The sequence below is a fragment of the Ambystoma mexicanum genome, chromosome 7p, assembly GCF_040938575.1.
Source record: "Ambystoma mexicanum isolate Mex_15411 chromosome 7p, UKY_AmexF1_1, whole genome shotgun sequence".
NCBI lineage: Eukaryota > Metazoa > Chordata > Amphibia > Caudata > Ambystomatidae > Ambystoma > Ambystoma mexicanum.
In genome coordinates this window covers 653,309,776-653,332,696 of record NC_090939.1, presented here as the reverse complement: position 1 = coordinate 653,332,696, position 22,921 = coordinate 653,309,776, and the positions used below count along the sequence as shown (strand labels likewise).

Sequence of the window (22,921 nt, the reverse complement as noted above, 5' to 3'; positions counted from 1 at the left end):
AGCCGGACTGGGTGAGAATATTTTCTTTAGAGTGAGATCAGTCTTGCACCATTTTTAGTTTTTAGTGTGAGGGACAGAGATGGGTTATGGGGACACGACTGGGACAGACGTTATATATGAGGCAGTGCCACCCACCTTAATTTTAGGGATGGAGAGGCCCCCCTCTCATACCTTTCTTGATCAATAAAAGTCTATGCCCCAAAAGATGCCACCTTTAGTCAGAGCCTTCCTTCTAGCACCTCACAGGTCCTAGTGTCTTATCTTGAAAACATTTTCCCATCTATTATATGTATAAATCAATCAGGAGTTGTTAGAGGATACCAGGTATTTATAATGTGAGGACGTTTAATGATCTAATGGAGAAAGTAAAGATTGTCTGGGGCCCCATTCTCTCTTATTCTAGATGCATTAAAAGCATTTGATACTAACTGGGACATCTTGAAATCTACTCTCAAGATGGGAGGCTTTGGGGGATCAATTCATATTGTGAATATTTGCTTCTTGCACCAACCCAACTATGAAAATAAATGGAAATCTGTCCAAAGTGGTTCAACTTGACCTTGGTGTCAGACAGAGATGCCAGCTATCCCCACACCTGTTCATTCTAGTAATTGAACCATTTGCAAGAATGTGTAGAGTTGTTCAAGCCTTTAAGTTATTGGGTGTGGAGATTGTGAGTACAAACTATCCTTATTTGTAGATGACTTTCTGGCCTCCATTTCAGACCTACTAGGATGCCTTCCTGACCTTCAGTCAGAAAATCGAAAATGTTGTTGCAGTTTCTGATTTTACAGTTAACGCATCAAAATCGGTGCTACTGGCAATTGTTTCCAGAGAGGTTTAGGAGAAAATCTCTGCCATATGGGACTTTTGGTGGACTGAAATGTCTATAAAATGTGTGAACTTTGCTAATGAATTCTCCATCTACAGACCTGGCTAACCTGCTTTGTTCAGTCTTTTAAAACCGGTCTATTGAGATGATGAAACCTTTCAGACTCTTGGTTTGGCAGGAATAATATATTAAATTTGATTTCCTTTTCCATCTTATAGATTTTCTTCAAGCCCTACCCCACTGTGATTCAGCAAACACTTCACCAATCTTTTTTTGAGGAGATTGTAACACCTTCCTTATAGCTGATAGCGACTGAACAAAAGTTCCAGTTTGATTAGAAGCTGATAGTATGTCGAACGCACCAGCAGCAGCCTTCTGGGAAGCAACTTCATCCTTCTTTAACATAGAAATGACCCCTGGGGAGTGTACGCTATCCCTCCCGTCTTCATTCACAGAATCCATACTCTCACCATGAAGGTGCCGTCTTCTGCGGGCACTTCTTGCAAAAAATTCCAGCAAGCAACTCCTACCTGCAGCAGTATGCGCAGGGGGAGAGTTGAAAAAACATCATTAAGGTGGGAGGGAGGCTCGGAAAAAACATCCAACCTCCCTTTGCCTGTACACGCTCTAGTGTATGGCATATAAGAAGACCAGTTTTAGCCAAACACTGAGCCACAAGGACCACTCAATATCTTGAGCAAACAACGAGAGGAAGGCTTCCCCAGCAGAATCGCAATGGTTTTAGATAAGTCTTCTGCACACTCACCTTATGTCTCACCCTGACCTCACACCCTTAGTAACCGAAAGCACAAGGGGCAGCATCCATGAAGCACCTTGGCTGTGTACACAAACAAATGGGAAGAGCAGGAGACTCCGGTGCCCTGCAGGACCATACAGCAAAACCCAGCAGCCCAGCACCCCTAACAGCCGCAGCCATCACCAGTCATGAGATTAGAGGGAAGGACCCAAATCCACGACTGGTCGTAAACTAGCTGTCACGCTGCACTGCTAGCGGCCGTTGGCTGCGGCAGCTGCTTCACATGGCATAGCGGCATCCATGGAAAAGAAAAGGATTGGCTTCACATTCGGACGGCAGTCACTGCGTATGCGTCCTATGCAGGAGTGGCTCTCGACCAAGTGGTGTCAGAAAAGAGGTCAATGGGATGATCTAGTGGTCGTCACTGCAGCCTTCATTCAGTCTCTGCACTGGTGGTCGAAGGAGAACCTTTTTGGAGGGAAAATCCACCACCCCTGCAGTAGAAGCCACTCTCACGACGAGCGCATCCCTGTCAGGATGAGGAACACACTACCTACACCAGACAGCGCATGGCATGTGGTCACAATCAGTAGCAAACCCATCGATCTGTTGGAACTACTTGCTGTATTCAAAGCCCCAAAGGCTTTTCAGACACAACTACAAGGGAAGACCGTTCTGATCCTTACAGAAAGCACTACAGCCATATTTTACCTTAACAAACAGGCAGGGACTCATTCTCCAGGGCTGTCCGAACTGTCAGAGCATTTGGAAATGGACATTCAAACAAGGCATGTTACTCCTGTCAGAACATGTTCCAGGGGAACACAATCTTCAGGCAGACGTGCTCAGCAGAGACTTGCAGCTACCCGTAGAACATGAGTGGCGCTTGCAAGAACACATTCTACACGTCTTTGCAGAATGGGGACATCCAGACATCAACCTTTTTACAACACTGGAGAACGTGCAATGCCCAGACTATGCCTCCAGATACCCCCAGAGAAAGTCAGGGGGGGGGGGACGGTCTCTGGATAGCCTTGTGAGGGAGATTTGCTTAAGCTTTGCCCCAGCTCAATGGGATAGTGCACATTATGCACCAAGAGCAAGTTACACTAATCCTGATGGCACCAATATGGGCTCATCAGCTGTGGTTCTCACACCTCATGAGAATGTAACTTGCCACTGCAATTAAACTGCATTGCACGTACAAAATGCTGTCTCAAGACCAAGGGACAACACTACACCCATGCCTTCAAATGCTCATTTTAGCAGCATGGCTCCTGAAGTCCTAGTTAGGGCATCTCCAACTACCTCAAAGGTGTATGGACATTCTTAAAGAGGCACGGAAACCTAACACTAGACACTGTTATTCAGTAAATGGAAATGTTTTGTAATTTAGTGCAGTACTGGGAACATCAACCCTATTGACTGTTCACACACATAGTCCTTAATCTAACATGCCTCTTGGACTCTGGACTTGTTTTCAACTTGCTAAAGGTCCACTTTGCTGCCCTGTCTGCTTGCACAACATCTCAGAGCAAAGTTTCCCGGTGGAAAGTCCCAGTAATTAAGGCGTTTATGGAAGGGGTAAAAAGACTTCACCTTCCTATTTCCAATCCAACTCATGGATGGGACTTGAATGTTGTTCTTACAAGACTAATGGTGCCTCTTTTTGAGCCAATGCACAAAGCTACTCTTAAGGCTCTCCCTTATAAGACTGCTTTTCTGGTGTCTATTGCCGCTGTTAGGAGAGTTGGGGAACCCCAGGCTCTCATTTCAGGACCCATGTGTTACCATTTAGAACGACAAAGTGGTACTACGCACACACCCACGCTTTGCGCCTAAATTCATTTCTAAGTTCCACAGCCAATCCATTGAACTTCCAATTTTCGTTCAGAATCCCACTAACTCAGTTGAAAGAAGGCTCCATACACTAGATGTTAGGAGAGCAGTGGTGTATTACCTTGATAAATGAAAACTAATATGAAAGATTTGCCACTTCTTTGTCTCTGTTGCCGCTGGTAGAGAAGGGGACCCTGTCTCTAAGTGGCCCATCTCAAGACGGATTATTAAATGCATCCAATTGTGTTACTCTCTAGCTAAGAGATTTACCCTTTACGCCTAGAGCACATTTTACTCTAGCACAGGAGCTACTATAGTTTTTATTGCAAATGGTAACCTTGATTCTATTTGCAAAACAGCTATCTGGACTTCTTTTCACACTTTAAGTCAACATTACTGCTTAGATACGCACTCGAAGACTGATTCTCAGGTGGGTCAGTCGGTGTCGAGACATCTCTTTGCTATCGTTCCCTCAAAGCATGTGATTCTAAGCAGATTCACAAGCAGCAGAAGACATGCATTATTCACCGTGATTGTATTTCTCGTGTTTGTATCTGCTTAGTCACATGTGCCCACCGTTCCCCTCCCATCTTATACTTTCTTTTCTTTTGTACTCTCATATTACATCAGGCTCCCTCATGGCATAACGCAAAAACATTTGGGGGGGACCTCGATACGTGAACTATCTTGGCTACACTACACGTCACTTTAGGGATAGTGTTAGTCTCATCCATGTCGACGTCCTTTTTCGATCTAGATGTCGGACTATATGCACATCATGTGAATCTAAGCAGATACAATCACCAGAAATCCGAATACGGTGAGTAATGCATGTCTTCCCAATACTGGTTTCCCCATAACAAATTAGTAAAAGGCCAGTCAAGTGAAGGCTTCAATTCTCTGCAAAAAGTCAGGACAAAGGTAAAACGAAATCAAACATTGTGGGGGGTGGGTCTGTAGAATATGGAGGCAAAGTTTGCCTAAAATAGAGATCTTTCTTAACACTGTGTATCTTCATTTCTTTACATAATGGCTGTTTGGTTACTTTGAATTTGTGCCTAAGACAAACTGGTGGCAGCAGTGATATTGATTTTTTTATTTTTTTATTTTACTTGTGCTCTTGCATTTACCACAAATGGCTACTAAAGGTGGCAAGCGCCTAGAAATGGCTGTGCTACAAGATGTTTCGCTTGCTCTTTGGCCATGTTGTTCTTTGACCTTCTTCCTGCCTTCACAAGACAGGAAATATCTTATATGGAAATCCTTTTTGTGTCTGTACACGTATACGTCTCTACCGTCTAGTCCCAATCCACATTCTTTGGTGCCTGAAAGTCTGGTGCTTGGCAGATGTGGTTGCCCCAGACTGGGCAACCTCTGGCTTTTTGAGTGGTGCAGATCCTTACCATTGGTGGGCTTGGGCTTGCTCCCAGTCTGAATCTTGGATTAAATGGGGGACTCCTGCAACTGTTCTTCAGATCACAGTTGGGGCCAAGAATTCTACGAAGACTAGCAGCCCACAGACCTGAGGAAGACCCCTGCAGCTGACTAGCCTTGACTCTATTGATTGGTCCGATGAAGCCGTTTTATCTTATCTTAAGAAGACCCTTGTCGGTCCTTCAGCCTCTGAACTGGTATGCTCGAGGATCGAGCCTTCATAAGTATCCCTGGACAAACCAGTGTACTGACCCGCTCTCTACTGGGCTACCTCACTGCAGCCGACATTGGTCCAAGAAGAGCCTTGAAACTTTTCAGATCTTCGGCTTAGGCCACAAGTTGCTTGCTCCTGCATTTTCACTCTGACATGCGGTGGTGGAACATGAGTAAAGCATCCTTCCCTAGGCCTAACGTAGTGTGCTGTATTAGTTTGAGTGCCTATCTGAACTTGACTGAATACTTATCTAACTTTTGAAACTTTATAAAAGCACCACTACACCCCTTCTAAATAAACTTACCAAAGGAGGCTATATTTGGGAACTTGTGACTTTTGGGCACAAGGCTCCATACCATCTCTTGGCTGGACTTATTAGATTGACTATTCTCCTAATGGTTAATGTGTATAATATATGTTTTATAATGTTTTGTGTCGCAATACTTGTTTGTGATTTTAATATGCTTAGTGTGTAACTAAAGTCCTAATAAATAACTGTATTTTTATATACTTACTGTCTAACTTGGTGTTCCTGTGTGTGGACTTATTGTAGCCTTAGACCACCCACCCAATTCTTTCTGAGACTAGGCCTTGATTGGATTTTGGCTAACCTATTGTGTCTTCTTTGTTTTGGAAATCCATCTTCACAGTCCTTCAAATAAATACAAATGCACAACAACCCTGCTATCACTGAATCGGCAGTAGCAAATGCAGTGCCATGAGTACAAATGCAGTCATGAGGGGCACCACCAGGTACCCCTGTCATTGCCAAATAGGGTTCATGGTAAAGTGTGCTTTCCTTTATTACTTGCCTAGGGTATAGCTTACCCAATTCCCTTAAAACTCTTGCTATTTATAGAGCAGGCACCACAACCAAGCTGCTCCATGCTGCAAATCGCCCCATAGATTATTTCATTAACCATTGGGCCAATCACTCTCAAATAGGCAGTTTAAATGCTTGTTTAGCAAGTTTGTCATGCAGTGACAGCACATTCCCTGGCTCTGGAGTGAGGAAGAGGATCGAGGGAGGTTCGCAGGCTGTCTGCTCTGAGGGTAATCCATCACCATTCCCTTTGCCGACAGCTTGCAGGTGCTCTAAATCACCTGCTGTGACTTTCATCCACAAGGTAAGCCCTGCTGGGCTGAAGCATTCATTGCATGGTTTCGTGCCATCTTAATAATGGCTGCCTCCATTTCCAACATCATGCAGCTTTTTGCAATGCTGCCTCTACTGCCAGTCTGCCTTATTCAGATTGAGGCCTTCATCGTTTGGGCCAAACCCGGGCAGCCAGCACGGGTGTTCCATCTTTGTATTCTCATCTTGTACTCTTAAGGACACTGCTGACTACCTTACGGCACCAGAGGCGTTTTGTGCCTGCTTACCTTTTTCCTGGGCTTACATTTGCAGCCCTGCACTGTTCCACCGATTTGCACCTGACTATTGTAGCCCCCTTCATGAGTTGTGGCATTCCAATATTGCTCCATGTCACTTGTACCTGAATATTTGACAGAGCCCCCTGCACAGTAGGGCAATGCTTTCCCAAATTATGCACCCACCCCAATGTCTTTTCATTCTATGAGGCATGGCTTCTCCAGGCTGCAGCCATTCTTGCCTGTTCTGCAATAACTGCATGTCTGTATGCTTGATGTAGCACCTCATTCTATGAGGCGAGGCCGTTACAGGCTGCAGTCTTCTTACCTGTTTTTCTGGTCCCTCTGGGACCACTACACACAATTAGGACTACAGCTGTAAGCATGACCAACCTTTGGTATAAGTCTGTACCACACAGTTTGTTGGTAGCGAGCTGAGCAGCCAGGCTTATCTCAAGAGTGAATGTGAGCAGTACAAGTAGTTACACAGAGGACTTTCTTTTTTTTATTAAGTTTATTGAATTTTATAGAAAACATACAAGCAACAAACTTATCAGCATTGTAATCGTAGAACTCATTGCATAGAATCCACACCCCATATCCATCCCCAACCTTCACAGAATCTAAAAAGCAAAACAGGTACACAGAGGACTTTCAATCACAGTGGTTCAAGTAGACACTTGTACTCAAGGTTTCTTGGTAAAACACTTATTAATTTATTACACAATAATTTAAAAAACATTTCACTAGCAGAAGACAACTTAATATTATATACCAATACACTTCAATACAAAACTCTAAGCTTTTGAGACAGTTTGAGCTCCCCTGAAATAGGAGCAAAATGGCAGTTCAGTTACTTAGCAGTGAGCAAAAAGGACAAAAGTAAGTAGAATAGATTACATATACTTTCTAGGCAGTGCAAATAGTTTCAGTTCACCAGAAGAGTTCAATTCAAGTCAATGGGCTATTATTCTGGATAGGAAAGAGCAGTTCTGGTATCAAACAGTAAAGTCTTTGCAAAAGTTCTCAGAAGTAGTTTAGGTGAAAAGGAATCATTTGTGGGGTCACAAGCTGATTAGGCCTGCAAGTTGGGAAAGTTTCATGAACTTTCACCGCGAGAGTGGCGTTCTCTTAATCTGGTTGGCACAGTACCTTTGTATGAAGAAACAAATGCTGCTGAAGTCGTTGTTTCTGCAGATCTCGCTGTTCCTGAGCCTCAGTCGTGGGGACAAGAGGGAGGACATTGGGGGGAACTCCTGCACTGCACGGGATCGTTGGAAGAAAGCAAACAAAATGGAGTCACTTCAGTTCCAGTAGCTGTAGATTCAAGAACACAAACTGGTGTCCCTCTCCCTGGTTAATCCTAACCAGCCTTGAGAATGGTATCCAGGTGTCTTTGAGTTGATTGGTCCCACCAACTCAAAGGAAGAAGCCGCCCTTGAAGGAGCTTCTCTGTCAAATGGAGTTTGGCAATTCGGACCTGCAGCAGGGATTCACCGGGCAAACCAACGGTCCAGGAGTTGCTGCAGCTGTCCTCTTCTGGCTCGTCTTCGGTTCTTTCGTTCCAGTGGTCGACTCTGCTTTCCAGTCCACGAGACTCACCTTTTAAACAGTTCTCTCCCTTTCATTCCAGCCTAGCTGTCACTTACCCAGCAGGGTGGCTGTCCTTGCCGGCCAATCAGCCAGCCAATCACCACCAGAGCGCATTTGGGTCTCCTAGGAGACTGAGCACAGGGAGTTTCGGGCACCTCCCTCACTTCCTGCCCACCCCAGACACTCAGACGCCAAGGGCGGAATTCAGTCCTGAAGCCCGCCAAAGGCACACGAACAAAGGGACCAAACCTGGTTTGGCGCGCAGAGACACACTAGAAGGACCTTTCCAAAAAGAAATGGCGAAAAAAGACTGGGACCCGTTTAAACAAAGGGGCTTAAGGCGCCATTTTGAAAAACATGGCTCCTGGGATTTTTAGCTACCGGTGTTCGCGGTCGAGAAAAATGGTAGTTCGTTGTAAAACCACTGCCACCAGCCTTTTCAATAGGAAAGGGTAGCATTTGACTGCTACATGAGTGTTTAGACACGGAGGATACTATGTAACCCCTCCAGCACTCCATTGTAAGATGGTGTGTGTTGGGTCTAGGAATTTGGAAAAGACTAGCAAAGTCAATTTCACTTTATTCTCTGGGAAACAGTAGTTGATCCCAGAGAAGGTTGTTAAACCTTTGGGAAGTCTAAAAGACATTCCTGTGTCACTGCACTGAGGGTGCTGTGTATCACACATGAAAAGATGGTGCCTATGGAGTTATCTAAAACTCCATAATCAAAGAACACAAATGTAAAACACGCATCAAAATACATGAGTTGGAAAAAAGGCACTCTTTCCAGGTAAAAAAAAACAAGTCCTCAAAATCCAGCAAAAGTGCTGGGGGGTCTCTAAGATGAAGGGAATTAGCACATTTTTGAGAATTCTCCCTAACATGCTATAACTGCATATCTGTATGCCTGATGTAGCCGCTCATTCTATGAGGCCATGCTTTTCCAGTCTGTAGTCCTTTTACTTGCTTCTGTCATAATTGCATGTCTGGTTTCTACATAATGCAATTTACCTACTTGTACCTGCACATCCCCCTTCTGCCCCTCGCTTTCTATTCAACACTTGCTCGTTCTGAATGTCCTTTGGACTAGTAGAAATGTTTTGTTTTGTTCCCCTCATCACCCTGCATTTTCTTTTCTTGATGCCTTCATGTTGCAGCACTTGCCTGTTCTGAATGTTTCCAGCTCCAGTAAGAGTGTGTCTGTATTTCTGTATTGTTTGCATCTTCCTTGCAAACCCCTCCCTCCCACGAACCTCATTCTTTGTCTTGGTGTGCTTTGAAACGCCATTTGGATGTATAAGTGCATAATACATGCAAATGAATAAATATTTGTTGGACATGTTTAACATACATTCTACAAGCTTTCCTGCCTCAATATTGATGACGTTTATTCTGATTTCAACAACCTGGCCTGTTAAGGGTATTTAGAACAGCAACGTCTGACTGTAATTGCATCTCTCTGAAAGGTATAGAGTGAGTTGGAGCTATTGAGCATCTTTTGGTGTGATACATTCTTAACCAAGTGTGTCTTCAGCTACTTGAGTCCTATACGGTACAGCACCCCCTACCACTAGCTTGTCTCATGTTTTTTAATTTTGTATTGAAAGGATAGACTAGTAGTAACATATATTTTGTTTTATAATGAAAATGTTAAATACAATTAGTAACATGTTATTGTGAAAAGTTGTAAGTTAAAATATGTGGATTGGGGAAGAGGTCTGTCACTAGAAAAGACAAAACCTGTCTCTTTGAATGCTTGTTGTTATACCAGTTTTCATTGCCTAGTGCTTTCTTTGGCAGAAGTAACTTTCTTCTACTTGGTGACCTGAAGTCCTCCATTAATTAAAGGGGACCTCTCTAATAAGCACTCAGTATGCTTATACCATAAACTGCCCTAATGACTTGCACTCTGAACCCAAGTCCTTTTGGAAGTTTGATGGTATTCTTGTAGTAGAACAACTCTTCTGTTTTAATTTTACTTTGACCTAGCAGCTGAGGCCCAAGTGCCCAAGTGCAAAGGATCAAAGTGACAGTTGGTTGTTGCTCTTTGTTCTGTGTAAATATTATTTTTGTCTAACGCAATTGTGTAAATTAAACCGTCAAGTAAAGTCATGTTGACACATAGTTACTCTAAAGTTTTGATTTATAGTTAAATTGCAATAAAAAGCGATGTCCAATGATATTTATGAGAACAGTACGTAAAATAGTTATTGACTTATCTTGAGCATAATCTTATTGCATTGTGGCGTGCTTTTTCTAGATTCAGCAAATAGTAAAGTGAGCATTTGCACTGTTTTCTGTGATCCTTCTCATGGTGTACTTCTCCTTTGCAGGAAACTTTGTTCAGATTAACCAAAGCCACACCCCAAGCATCGGACCTCTTTCAAAGCCCTGAGCCATGTACCACTCCACACCATACGTGTGATCTGCTACCAGAGGAAAGGAACAAGACTTTGGAAGCAGTCCTGTCAAATTTACAAGGAGCTACTTTAAAAAGACCACTTTCCATCAGTTCAGGGGATTTGCATTGCTGGGAAATGCCCAATAAAATAGTGAAAAAAGGTTGGTACTGAACATGTTTTAATAGACTTCATTTTGTGTGTATTATAGGATGCTACACAATATGTCAAGTTACCATTGTCTCCTACCGGCACTTCGGTTCTTCACTCACTCTTCTTTACACCCTGCTGGTCTTAGTGCCATTTTCTGCCACCCATCCCTAAAAAAGGCAGCTGTCCCCTGAAAGCCACATCTTGTTTCTGTCAACCTCTTGCACTCATGCAGACAGACCTATCTGCCTCTAATAGCTGCAATGTCTTGTCACTGGCTTCCTTGCATTTTCTGTTTGTATTTAATGGAGGTGAGTACTTGGACCAGAAATACTGCAAATAAGAAATATTATAGATTGTGATTCCCGTTTGTGGGTGCTTTCCGACATCATTTATTAGTATTTATTTAGTTTTTAGTTCACAGAACTTATACAACTATTACAAACAGTAAAAACACATAAATCTTTACAAAACAATTTCATCACTTCCAATACTTATTACAATTATAATTAATTCATTATAAAGTGTTTTCACCTTCCTTATGTCTAACTCAATATTTTCAGCTACAATTTTAATCTCAGTTTTAGCAACTGAGGTGATCTCAGTACAGGAGTAGTAGTCTTAGCTTAAAAGTGAGCCAAGGGCTATCAACACTTTGGACCAGACCCTATAAAGCACCATATACATTGATTCCGAATGAGTGTTCAAGTAGGAATGCCAAAAATGGTCTATCTGAATGAAAGTCCAGTTGTGCACATAATGACCATAGTTCAATTTATACAAGTTTTGCATTTGAGGACAACCGGTATAACCTGTCTCCCTGTTTCAAGGGTATTGCACATCCTACACATGTGGCAGTATCGTTGAATTTTAGATGGTTTCCATTGTGCACCATGCGTGGGGCTGTTACCAGTAATTGATTCATTCTCATGAGTAAATGAAATTTACGTACCAATGGGTCAGGACAAGGTAACAAATAAATTTGGGGACGGGGAAAGGTATACACCATTTCCTCAATATACCTGTAGTTCTGGAGTTCACTCATTCGATTGAAGTTGTTCTCCCAATCTTTTCTCTTAAGTTTAGATTTGAATGCTGATTTAATAAATTTAAATTGGCCACAACGATTACATTCTACAGACCAGTTCCGTGAACAGGTCGCGACAGGCCGTATCATAAACATTCAATTGATCAATCTTCTCGAGTTTAATTACTTTAGAGCCAATAGTACGAAGTAAATGACTTTCAGGATGACGCATAGTTTTCGGAGGCAAAAGTCACCGTTGTTGCAGCACAGCAGATTCAAGGGATTGGAGTCCAAATTCAACCCTGATATATTGGATTGGACAAGAGGGGGACAATCCCAGGGTGTTACGCCAAAAATAACCCTCCATTTTCTCTCAATGAAAAATCTTTCATGGTTATATAGCCTTAATCCCATATGCTACAACAGGAATCAACCACTGCCTATAGAGCATCAAGATCCCTTTAAGGGAATACCCAGCTTAGTTATTTACAAAGTTCCTTACTAATCTCATAATTTGCTTGGCACGTCTGATTTTGTTTTCAATCAAAAGCTATATTCTGCTTTACTGCTAAACAGCACTACAAGGTATTTATAGCTATCCATATATTCAGTCTTTCCCCATGATACTTCTTCGGTTTATTGATTCTTGTAGATAAGAACAACTTAGTTTGTTTTTTTCTTTTAGATTAATAATAATAGAATGCTCTTTTGCAAAGCGTACCAACTCTAATATGTATTTCATCCCACTGTACATGTGATCTACTATGATGAGACCGTCGGTGTACAGGAGAGCAGTGATCTTTACATCTTCAAATTTAACTGGGCAGTTTGCCTTTTCTACTAGACGTCTAATCAAGTTTGCAAGGTAAAGGTTAAACCGGTGTGCTGCCAATAGGCACCCTTGTTTAACACCTTTGGTAACCCTTATCGGCTTCTATATATATATATATATATATATATATATATATATATATATATATATATATATATATATATATATATATATATATATATATATATATATATATCCTTCGTTGTCTAAACGGATTTGAGTACTGTTATTAGTATGTAGCATTATCAAAATATTGAGTAACCAACCAGGACAGTGCATCTCAGTAAATAGTCCCCAGTTTCTGCCGGTTACCTCACTCTCAAAGGCAGTTTTTAAAGTCTATAAAGGTTATATAGACAGATGGATTGTTTCTTATCTTGGCTCTAGATGGTATACATAAAGTAAAAGAATGTTGTGAGTAGTACTTGTCACAGTTCTAAAGCCAGATTCAAAAGGGATTTTCAGGCACTTCGCTGGAGCCGGCTTTATACACTGGAACTAAAATGTTTGTTTTCCAAGATACTGGAATGTACTGTTCCTCACATACTTTCTTACACATTATAAATAATTTCTGCCCATAGTGTAGGGTCCTGTTTTATAACCATGGAAGCAAGACTGTTAGGGCCAGGAGCTCGACAGTTCTTCAAATGCCCAATTATTTCAATGATACTTTTCTAACAAAATGTTAATGGTTTTTAACTTTGTTAGTTCTTGTTTAAGAGTTAGGGCTGTCTTCATACACAATCTTGGTTATGAGTTACCCATTTGTCTTCACCCAAAGGATTCAGTGCAAGTTGTGGAGAATTGGTTCTAACTCTATTCAGCAATTTCCACAATGCGCAAGCATAATTTTTCTGGAGAACCCTTTCATATTCATTTTGGCAGACTTTCTACGTTTACAATTCTGGTAGTTAGCTAAACCTTTCTACTGTTATGCATTTGCAGAGTTTTTAATTTACGGAGTTCCTTCGTGTATAATAGTTTTGCCACTACAAATTCGCCATCAAAGGAACAATTCTGTCGTTTACCTGTGACCATGCTGGGTGTACCATAAGTGGATGCTACTTCAGAAGTAATGCTTTACAACAGATCAATGCAGGGTTGTTTGTATATAAACTGGGATGTAAAGGTTGGACACAGTAAAAGGGGACAATACAAGATAAAACATTACAACACATTTATACCATATACACAAAGTACTGTTTTGTCCAATTGTGCAGTACAGCATTCTCAGCAGTAGGTCTTCCAGGTGGTGCGGTGCATGAGGATGATGGTGAAATGTAATGCTTGCTCAAGGTAGAGAAGGTAGTAAGGCAGTCTTAAAACTGGTTAGAGTGGGCCTTACCTTGATATTGGGGACCAGGTGATTGTAATGGTGTGGAGTAAGGACAGTGACTGAGCAAAAGCAAAAAGTAACGTAGGGTGGACATCGCAGTTGGTTTGGGTTCAGTGTGAGTGAGGCCTCCTATTGCAGGACACCAGTGATAAAGAAGCGTGAGATATCCAGACTTTTTTGCAGAGTGGCAGGAGACTAGTCCATGGAAAGATTTGTAGGCAAGAAAAGGGTTTGGGGAGGGAGTGGTTTTGCATGAATAAGCACCCACATGAAGCTTATGGCCATGGTAAATTGTTGACGTTCGCTGTCTGGTAGATCCCCCCCAGATTTTGAGCCATTCAGGACAGAGTTTGTAAATTCGGTGGAAAGGACATAGGAGAGGTGGGGTACTGCCAGAGGCTTGGGAGATGGATTGGTCCAATTTCCGTTGAGTTAAGCAGCAAAGTAGAGCAATGAAGTGACAAATGGCTGAGAGGGATAGATCCGGGATGAAGGTAGGGAATGAAAATTGTCCAGATGATGGCAGAAGCCAAGAGAAGGTGCATGAAGTGTGAAGAGGGAGGACCAATGCCTGATTTTTGTGAGATTCCCACCATGAGAGGGGGTGCAAAAGAGGTGCTACAATTGCAGGATACTAGAAAGCTGTTGCCAGCCAGATGGTTGGCAATGCAAGCCAGGGCAGTGACCTGGAAGGATGTATACGAAATGACCTTTTCACAATTGATCGTGGCAGAATTTACCTTTTCACAATTGATCGTGAAATGAAGGTCAATTAGGACATATATTCGGGGCGAAACCCCCTGCAACTCCCTATCCAATCCCATTATATTTATTACCCCAAACCCACCCCACACATATATTTATAAAAGTCAAGTATGGGTCAATTGTGCAGAAGGTCAATTAGGACCACTATTAGGTCAATTAGGACAAAAGGTCAATTGTAAAAGGTCAATTTGAGTAATGCCTCCTGTGGAAGCCAATATAGGAGAGAATCTGAAGGAGAGAGGGATAATATGCTGTGTCAAAGGTTTAAAGCGATCCTGAAAGATGTGTGCAGGAGAGATGCCAGTGTTGAGACTGTAACACAGATTGAGATGTGTCTGAGTTCCATTTCCATGGAGTTTTTGCTCAGATTAGAGAGGGATGCAAAAACACATGAGCTTCTATGTATGTATTAATGCGGTTGAAAAGCATACATGGCCCTCTTCAAGAGTGATCTGGCCGTAACCTTCAAACATGCCTTGAAGGTACATGTTCAGTCGAGTTGGTGCGCCGAAAATTAGATGGAGTGAAGATGGGACGAGTGAGAGGTACTTGAAATAAGAAGGGCTGAAGAGAGTTTCCGACAACCAGGGAATCCTCGTACTGTGATTATCTTGGATGAGAAATGCAGGCAAAGTTGTCGGCAGAGAGAGCGGAGAAAGAGTGCGGTTGGGGGTTTGAACATGGGTTTCAAGGGTCATGAAAAGCATGCAAGGATGGGAGCGTAGAGAGAGGATAGGTGCTGAAGCCAATCCAGGAGAAAGATTTGGAGTGTCTGAGATGGGGTAATTCCTTGTATGAGGCAAGGAGACCTGTCCTTGGCTATTTGATTGCTGCTGTGATGTAGGTTTGAGGCCACTGGTGTGATTGGGTGAGGAGGGGAGCGGGAAGGGAATTAAGCAGAACCGGTCAGACCAAACTCTGTGTACCCTACAGTTGGATAGATGGGAACTTAAGTGTGCATTATGTCACTGTTATTTGGTGTGGGGTCTATAGCAGTAATGGCGATAGTGGCTCCAGGTTTTACGGTATATTTTTTCAGATATTTCAACTATTATTCTGTGTATATTTTTCTCATCTGTCGTTTTTCCCCTAGCTTCATTTTTGTACAAAACCACAAGTGAAGCTTTACAGTATCTGTGAATCAATAAAATACAGCAAACCTTTAACTTCAAAGAAGCCCATTAATAAAAACAGCAGTGTTCAATGATCATTGGCAGACTGTTGTTGAATTCTCCATGTGTCTAGTAATTTCTTGGTTTACATGAGGCAAGATGCAAGGTCATGGGGTGACTGAAATAATTGGGATAGCTGGAGTCGCAGGGATAGCTACATTTGAGGTGGCAGGAGGAACCAAGAATAGCCTGGTAGATTTGAACTAATACTGGTTGAGTGTCAGCAATGTTTTCTGGAGAAGGTGCTTTTGGTATCTGAATTGGCAAAGGGGAGATAGTGGAGAATCTATTGGTTGTAGGAATAGCAAATCCACAGTCCACAATCGAGTGGGGACTGCACAGTGCCCCCTCGAAAAACAGACCCAGGGGCAATCTAATTACCCCTACCAATACTTCCACAATATGATGGTTTGTACTGGTTCTGTTCACAATTTAAGACTATGTTTGGGGGTCATTATGACACCCCTGTGTTACTGCACTGAGGGTGCTTTGTAACACACTTACCAAAAACACATGTTACTGTATGGAGTAACAGACCCCATAGCCCATAAAACACATTACAAAGTCAAAGGATATCTCAAATCATGTCTAGGAGTGGGAGAAAGTGTCTCGCTCTTAGCAGGAGAAAAAAATTAACCCCAAAAATCCAGCAAAGCTGCTGGGGGACTCACTAGGTTTGGGAAATTAGCCTATACAGAGAATTCTCCCTAACAGACTTTTTCGAACTGAGTGCCCCCTTGAAATCACCTCTGAGTTCTCCCTGGTTCCGATTTTGATGCAGGGATAACCCTTTTTTCCTTTTAAGTGAAGGAGCCACTGTGGTCAGTGAAGTAAATGACTGTTTCATGCTTATTAGGCCATTTACTTGTTGCTTGCTTACTCAGTTACAACTTAAATACCAGCTTAATCCGTAGACCCCCCCCTGCTCCCTTCAATAGCCAAAGTCAACCACTGTCATTGCCGTACTTGTATTACTTCTACCTTCCAAATGGATTGAGTCCTCCCACGTATATCTCCTTCCAGCATCAACTGCTTCAGAATTTCTTTTGCAGTAGAGGGCGCTGTGTGTTGACGACTTAATGTCCCTTGAAGACCTCCATTCCCTCTCGAGGTTGACGTCATAGACAGTATATAGAGCACGCATTGTGCTGTTACTGCTCCGTTTTCCAGCTAAACCGATCACTTCGTATACAGCCTGGCTGTTTCTGTACGAACCGACGACGTTTGTCCAACATGTCTACTTATTCTATCCTGAAGACCGGGTTTAAAAAAAAAGACATGGACTGTGGTTGAATTTTAAATACCGGCCCTCACCGCATTTGTTTGCAGTGCTTAGGCACCGACCACAGTTGACTGTAGATCCTGTCAATTCATGACTGGGAAGGCGCTCAAGGAACGAAAAGGGGAGTGTTGCTGCAGGTAGGCCTAATCAGAAATCGCCTTACACGACACCTTTGAAGAGACTTTCGTCAGGTGAATCGAGGGGTGAGTCGTGCCATTCCGCTTCATGGGTCCCCGTCCTGATCTTCCAACTCCTCTCCTGAACGCAGAGAAGCCCGCCCAGGTAAGTCGGCTTTGAAAACTGAATCGGAGGCTTTCAGGCTTCAAATCTAAAGAAATCTTTGAAAAGGCAGCCCTGGCCCCTTCAAAGGAAAAGAGGAGACGCGACCCTGTCGTGCCTACTAACACCGATAAAGAGTCAAAGAAGGCTAATGCTTGCATGCCCTTGAGCCCGGGTGAAAAGCTGCCGCCCCAAAAAGGACGAGGATTGAAACACATTTTGGACTTCAGGTAATTGAACACGTTTCTCACGAAGGACACATTCAAAATGGTTACCCTTTCTCAGATCCTTCATGCCCTACAGCTCCAGGATTGAATGGTATCATTGGACCTTAAGGATGCTTACTTCATGTTCCTATACATTACAAGCACAGGAAGTACCGGAGGATCGTCGTTGGTGGTTCTCATTATCAGTTTAGAGTTCTGCCATTCGGGCTGACCTCCGCCCGAGGGTTTTCACCAAGTTGATTGCAGTGGTGGCAGCGAGTCTCAGGAGTTGGGGGGGGGGGGGGGTCGGAGTGGGGGGGGTGGATTCACGTCTACCCCTACCTGGACGATTGGCTAATCGGGGCCCGTTCTCTCAAACAGGTCTTGGAACATCTCAGCATCACCTGCCACTCTCACCACAGTCTGAGCTTCTCCTTCAATTTCAAGAAGTCCCACATGATACCCACCCAAAAGCTCCTGTTCATCTGAGTGGTCCTTGATGCTTCACCGGGGAAAGCCTTGGCACCCGAGTGAACGCTCAACACATTCAGCAGATGGTCAACAAATTTCAGTGTGCCCTATGTCATCCGGCCTTCGATTTCCTGAGGTTGCTCCGCCTCATGACATCCTGCATTTTTCTGGTGCCAGAGGCTCGGATGAGCACAAGATTCCTCAAGTCGCAGTGATCTGTTTTATGGCAAAATGTCAGATATACTTCAGGTTCCGAGCACAGTGGCACCGGATCTCCTGTGGTGTGCCTGCAAGGACAACATTCTGAAGGGGGAACCTTTTTGGCAACCATGGCTGGAGATGACTGTAGTTCCGGAATACTCCCTCACAGGGTGGGGAGCCCATGCCAATGATCTGACGGTCAGCGGTTGTTGGTTGTTAGGCAAGATGTATGTGTGTACTACAACAACCCTGACCTCCTGGCAATAGGAACCCAACCTTTGGTATAAGTCTGTACTACACAGGTTGGTAGCGCGTTGAGCAGCCAGGCTTTTCTCAAGAGGGGTCAATGTGAGCTGTAGGGGAGTTAGAGATTCAAAGTGACAAGTATTCAAATAAACTCTTATACACAAGGTTTCTTGATTAAACAATTATTAATTTAACAGTTAGAGTAAGCCTTCTTCAGAAGGGGGCAATATAATAGTACACAAAACTACACTCTAAAATCCACTCTTTTTATTTCTAAACCAGTAAGTACCTTTTTGGGATGCACAGACACTTCCTACACCCTCAGGTGACTTTAGTACCTAGGACACTGGACATTAATATACCACTGTTTGCATTTACGATCAGACTTAAGAGTTAGGCAAAGAAAAAGGTTATTAGAACAGAACAAGAGATCACACAAATATTCTGAAGCAGGTAAGTACTTTTTGTAACCCCCAAATCAAAGTTAGTTAACCCCTTCCTAGAAGGTGGACAAAACACAATGTCAGAGGGCAGAAGAGTCGTTCAGGGAGCCAGGCTAGGCCAAAGGCAATTGGGCAAAAGTATGGGTGAGCTGAAGCACTTCTTGCAGATAAGTAAGTCTTGCACAATGTTTTAGAAGTCTTTGTAGAAAAGAAGAATTCAAAGCAGGGCCACAAGTTGTGTAGACTTGTGAAGTAAAGAAACTATCAGCAACTCTACCGAGCAACCACAACAGGTCTCTCTAACAGAGAACAAGTGCAGTTACACAACAGTAAGTTATCTCAGACTGTACAGTACCTTTAGGTTGAAGAAAATGGGCAGCAGATTACTTCTGTTCCCGTGCAGCTCTGCAGATCCTGGTGTTCCTGGGGCCTCAGTCGTGGGAACAAGAGGGAGGACGTCTGGGGACTCATGCACTGCAATGGGACGGTCACCGACCGCAACCGGCAATCTTCAAACGGGTGGCACTGGTGTTTCAGCTCCTCGCTTCTACCTCAAATAGCAACCCTCTGTTCCTGGCTGTCGAAAGGGGCTTTACTTGCATCTGGGGTCCAGCACTCTGTTGAGGTGGCTGAGGCTAGGTCAGTCCTGCTTCCTGGGAGTCCGGCGTATCTTCCTGGAGCTCTTGGCCAGCTTAAAAGCAACGCACACAATCTGTTCCTCTCCCTGGCTATTAGGTTCCAGCAGCAACTGCACTGGACTTTCAACCAGCTCCAAGAGGATATCCAGCTGGCTTACTTTGGAGTTGATTGGTCCCACCAACTCAAAGGGAGAAGTCGTCCTTGCAGGGCCTTCTCCGTTGATACGAATTTGGAGTTTCAGCACAGCAGCAGGGCTTCACTGCGCAAACCAACAGTCCAGGAGTTGCAGCAGGCGTCTTAAAGTTCTTCTTCGGATTCCTTCGTCCAGTGGCCGACTCTGCTTTCCAAGCCAAAAGTCTCGCCTTTTATGCAGGTTTCTCCCATTCATTCCAGCTTAGCTGTCAGTCACCCAGCAGGGTGGCTATCCTTTCCAGACAGCCAGTCGGCCAATCACCTAAGAGTGCATTCCTGTCTCCTAGGAGACTAAACACAGGCAATATCGGGCATCCCTCTTTCTTCCTGACCCCACCAGACTCCCTGGAGCCAGAGGAGGCCTTCACTTATAAATCCTGCCAAAGGCAAAATGAACAAAGGGACCAAACCTGGTTTGGCGCGCAGAGTAAATCTCAAGAAGGACCTTTTCACAAAGAAATGGCGACAAAAGAAGACCGGGGCCATTTTGACAAAAAAGGCACCCCTGGGTGCTTTACTGCAGCTGCGAACGCAGCCCGCAGTAAATGCTCACCACGGTAGTTAAAAGTATACCACTGCCACCAGCCATTCATCGAGGAAAGGGTAACATAAAAATGTTACATGAGAAGCTAGACAAAGGGGATACTAAGTAACCCCTCCAGCACCCTATTGTAAGATAGTGTGTGTTGGGTCTAGAAATGTACAAGTGTAAGTAAAGTCAGTTTCACTTCACTGCTCTTGGAAACCGGGTTTATCCAAGGGAAGCTATTTAAACCTTGAGGAAATCTGAAAGACTTCCCTGTGCCACTGCACAAAGATGACTATGGAGTTTGTCAGAATTCACAACCAAAAGAAACAAGAGTTCCAAATCACATTAAAATACATGAGTGGGAACAAGGGTCTCTCTCTCTCTCCAGGTTAAAACAATCAAGCCCTCAAAATCCAACAAAGCACATTTCTGAGAATTCTTCCTAACATTGGTTTCCATCGGAGTCTAAACTACACATCAACCTTTTGGAGCTGAGCGCAGTCAGACTAGCTCTGAAGGCTTTTCTGGCATCTGTACGATGAAAGAATGTCCTTATGACAGACAATACAGTGGCCATGTACTACCTCAACAAGAGATGTGATGTAGGGTCACTACCGCTGTGCAGAGAGGCAATGCTGCTATGGTTCTGGGCATTTCAAGAGGGAATCTCCCAATTGGCAGTTCACCTAGCCGGAGAGGAGAGAACAGATTCTCTGAGCAGGTAGAGTGCAGTTTCCCACGAGTGGGAACTAGCTCAGGAAGTCCTTCAAGAGATATTCACCCTTTGGGGAACCCCTCAAGTAGATCTGTTTGTGTCCAGTGTCAACCGGAAGTGTGAACTGCTCTGTTCCAGGGAATTTTCTCAGAGAGGAGCACTAGGGGATGCATTTGTAGTCGACTGCGAGTTTCAACTCCTGTACATGTTTCCTCCAGTCTCTGTCATCCCTCAGGTGATCAGGAGGTTAAGAAAGTTACGGAAATCCATGATATGGCATTTATAACGTGCCTATACTCAAGTATTTCAAGGCGTGATGAGGCAAGGGGGGGGGGACAAAGGGAGGACAGACAACGATCTTACTAGGCCAGGTGTCATTCAGATCGCACAAGTGCATGGGAAGGGGGGAAAGGAAGAGTGCAAGGGGGGGATAGGGAGGGGGGGAAAAGTGTAGTACATGGGAAGTGGAATAAATGAGGTAAATAAAATACATAAAAAACGGGCAAGTGCAAGGAAGTGTGGACAAAGTGCTGGAAAGGGGACTGAAGGGATACAGAAAACAGTCCCCAAGTGCAGAGGTTGCCAGGGAGGCAGTGCAGGTGGCCAGTTGACGGGGCCTGGCCAGAGATCAGAAGGGTGGCCAGGTAACCAGTGCAGTTTCAGTCAGGAGTTCAGCAAGGGAGTGGAGGAGAGAAAGCAGAAGCAAAGAGGAAGGTTTTGAGGGGTTTCCTGAACCGGAGGTGGTTCTCCTCGAGTTTCGGGGAGCAGGAAGGCTGTTTCAGAGAGAGGCCCCTGCCGAAGAGAGTGATCTGCCACCAACTTGTTGTTTGGAGAAGCGACTGACCCTGAGGGAGTTGGAGGCAGATGAGCGAAGAGCTTGAGAAGGAAGGTATTTAGGAAGAGAGTTGAAGGTATTTCGGCCCCAGACCCCAGAAGGCCTTGTGTACAATGCAGAGGTTTAATCCTCGCAGCCACTGGGAGCCAGTGCAGAGATTTCAGTCCTGGAGAGATACGATCCCTGGGCTTGAGGCCAAGGACAAGTCTTGCAGTCTTGTTCTGGATAAGTTGCAGAGGACGGAGAGTGGAGGCAGGAAGATTTAGATAGAGGCTGTTACAGTAGTCCAGCTTGGAGAGGACCAGGGCTCTGGAGACAGTGAGCTTCTGGGGGAAGGATAGGAAAGGAAGAATACCTCTAAGGAGGTGCAGCTGGTAGTGTGACCTCTTAGAGACGTCAGAGATGTGAGGTGAGAAGGAGAGTGCAGAGTCGAAGGTGACCCCAAGGTTTTTTGCCTTGCAGGTGGGAGTGGGAGGAGGGCCAAGAGAGGCCGGCCAGAGAGCTGCAAGGAAGGAGGGAGTGGGTGTGCCGATGAGTAGAATTTCAGTTTTACTGGCATTAAGGCAGAGCGGCACACCAATCCTGGATGGCAGACAGTCAGTCATAGATGAGGGAAGGAGAGGAGGAGCAGGAGGCCGAGGGTTGCCTGAAAATGAGCTAATTGCTCCGGATTGGGCCAGAAGGACGTGGTACCTGGACCTTCCGGACATGTCCATCTGCCCTCCAATTTGGATTCCGCAAAGAGAGGGTTGTGTTCTCCATCCAGCGGTCAAGACTTCAACCTTCACGCATGGTTTCTGAGAGGTTGAGGTTTAAGGACTGGGACCTCCTGGAAGACATGATGGAGATTTTGCTTTCAGGCACAAGGACAGCAACAGAATCTCTGTATTGCTGCCGTTGGAACAATTTCTGCAGCTGGTGCAGAGAAGAATGTAGATCCTTTTCTATGCGACACTACTATGGTGTTATCATTCCTACTGCATCTAGCTAATCTGGGGCTCCAGGTTGGCAACGTCAAGGGAAACTTGGCGATGCTTTCTATTTTTAAGCTCACGTCTGAGCAAACTTACTTTAAGATGCCAATTGTAATTCAATTGTTAAGAGCTCACAAATGTGTACCCTCCAGACCCTTTTGTGGGACCCATTTGGGATTTGAATCTGG

General features: G+C 44.1%; 1 protein-coding gene across 1 annotated transcript in view; it reads left to right on the top strand.

Moving 5' to 3' along the window:
- The window catches only part of LONRF2 (LON peptidase N-terminal domain and ring finger 2), an 882,740-nt gene that overhangs the window by 328,515 nt on the left and 531,304 nt on the right, over positions 1-22,921 (top strand). The window contains exon 5 of the mRNA XM_069636696.1: positions 10,374-10,602. Coding sequence (XP_069492797.1) covers positions 10,374-10,602 — 229 coding nt within the window. The remainder of the gene's footprint in view (positions 1-10,373; positions 10,603-22,921) is intronic.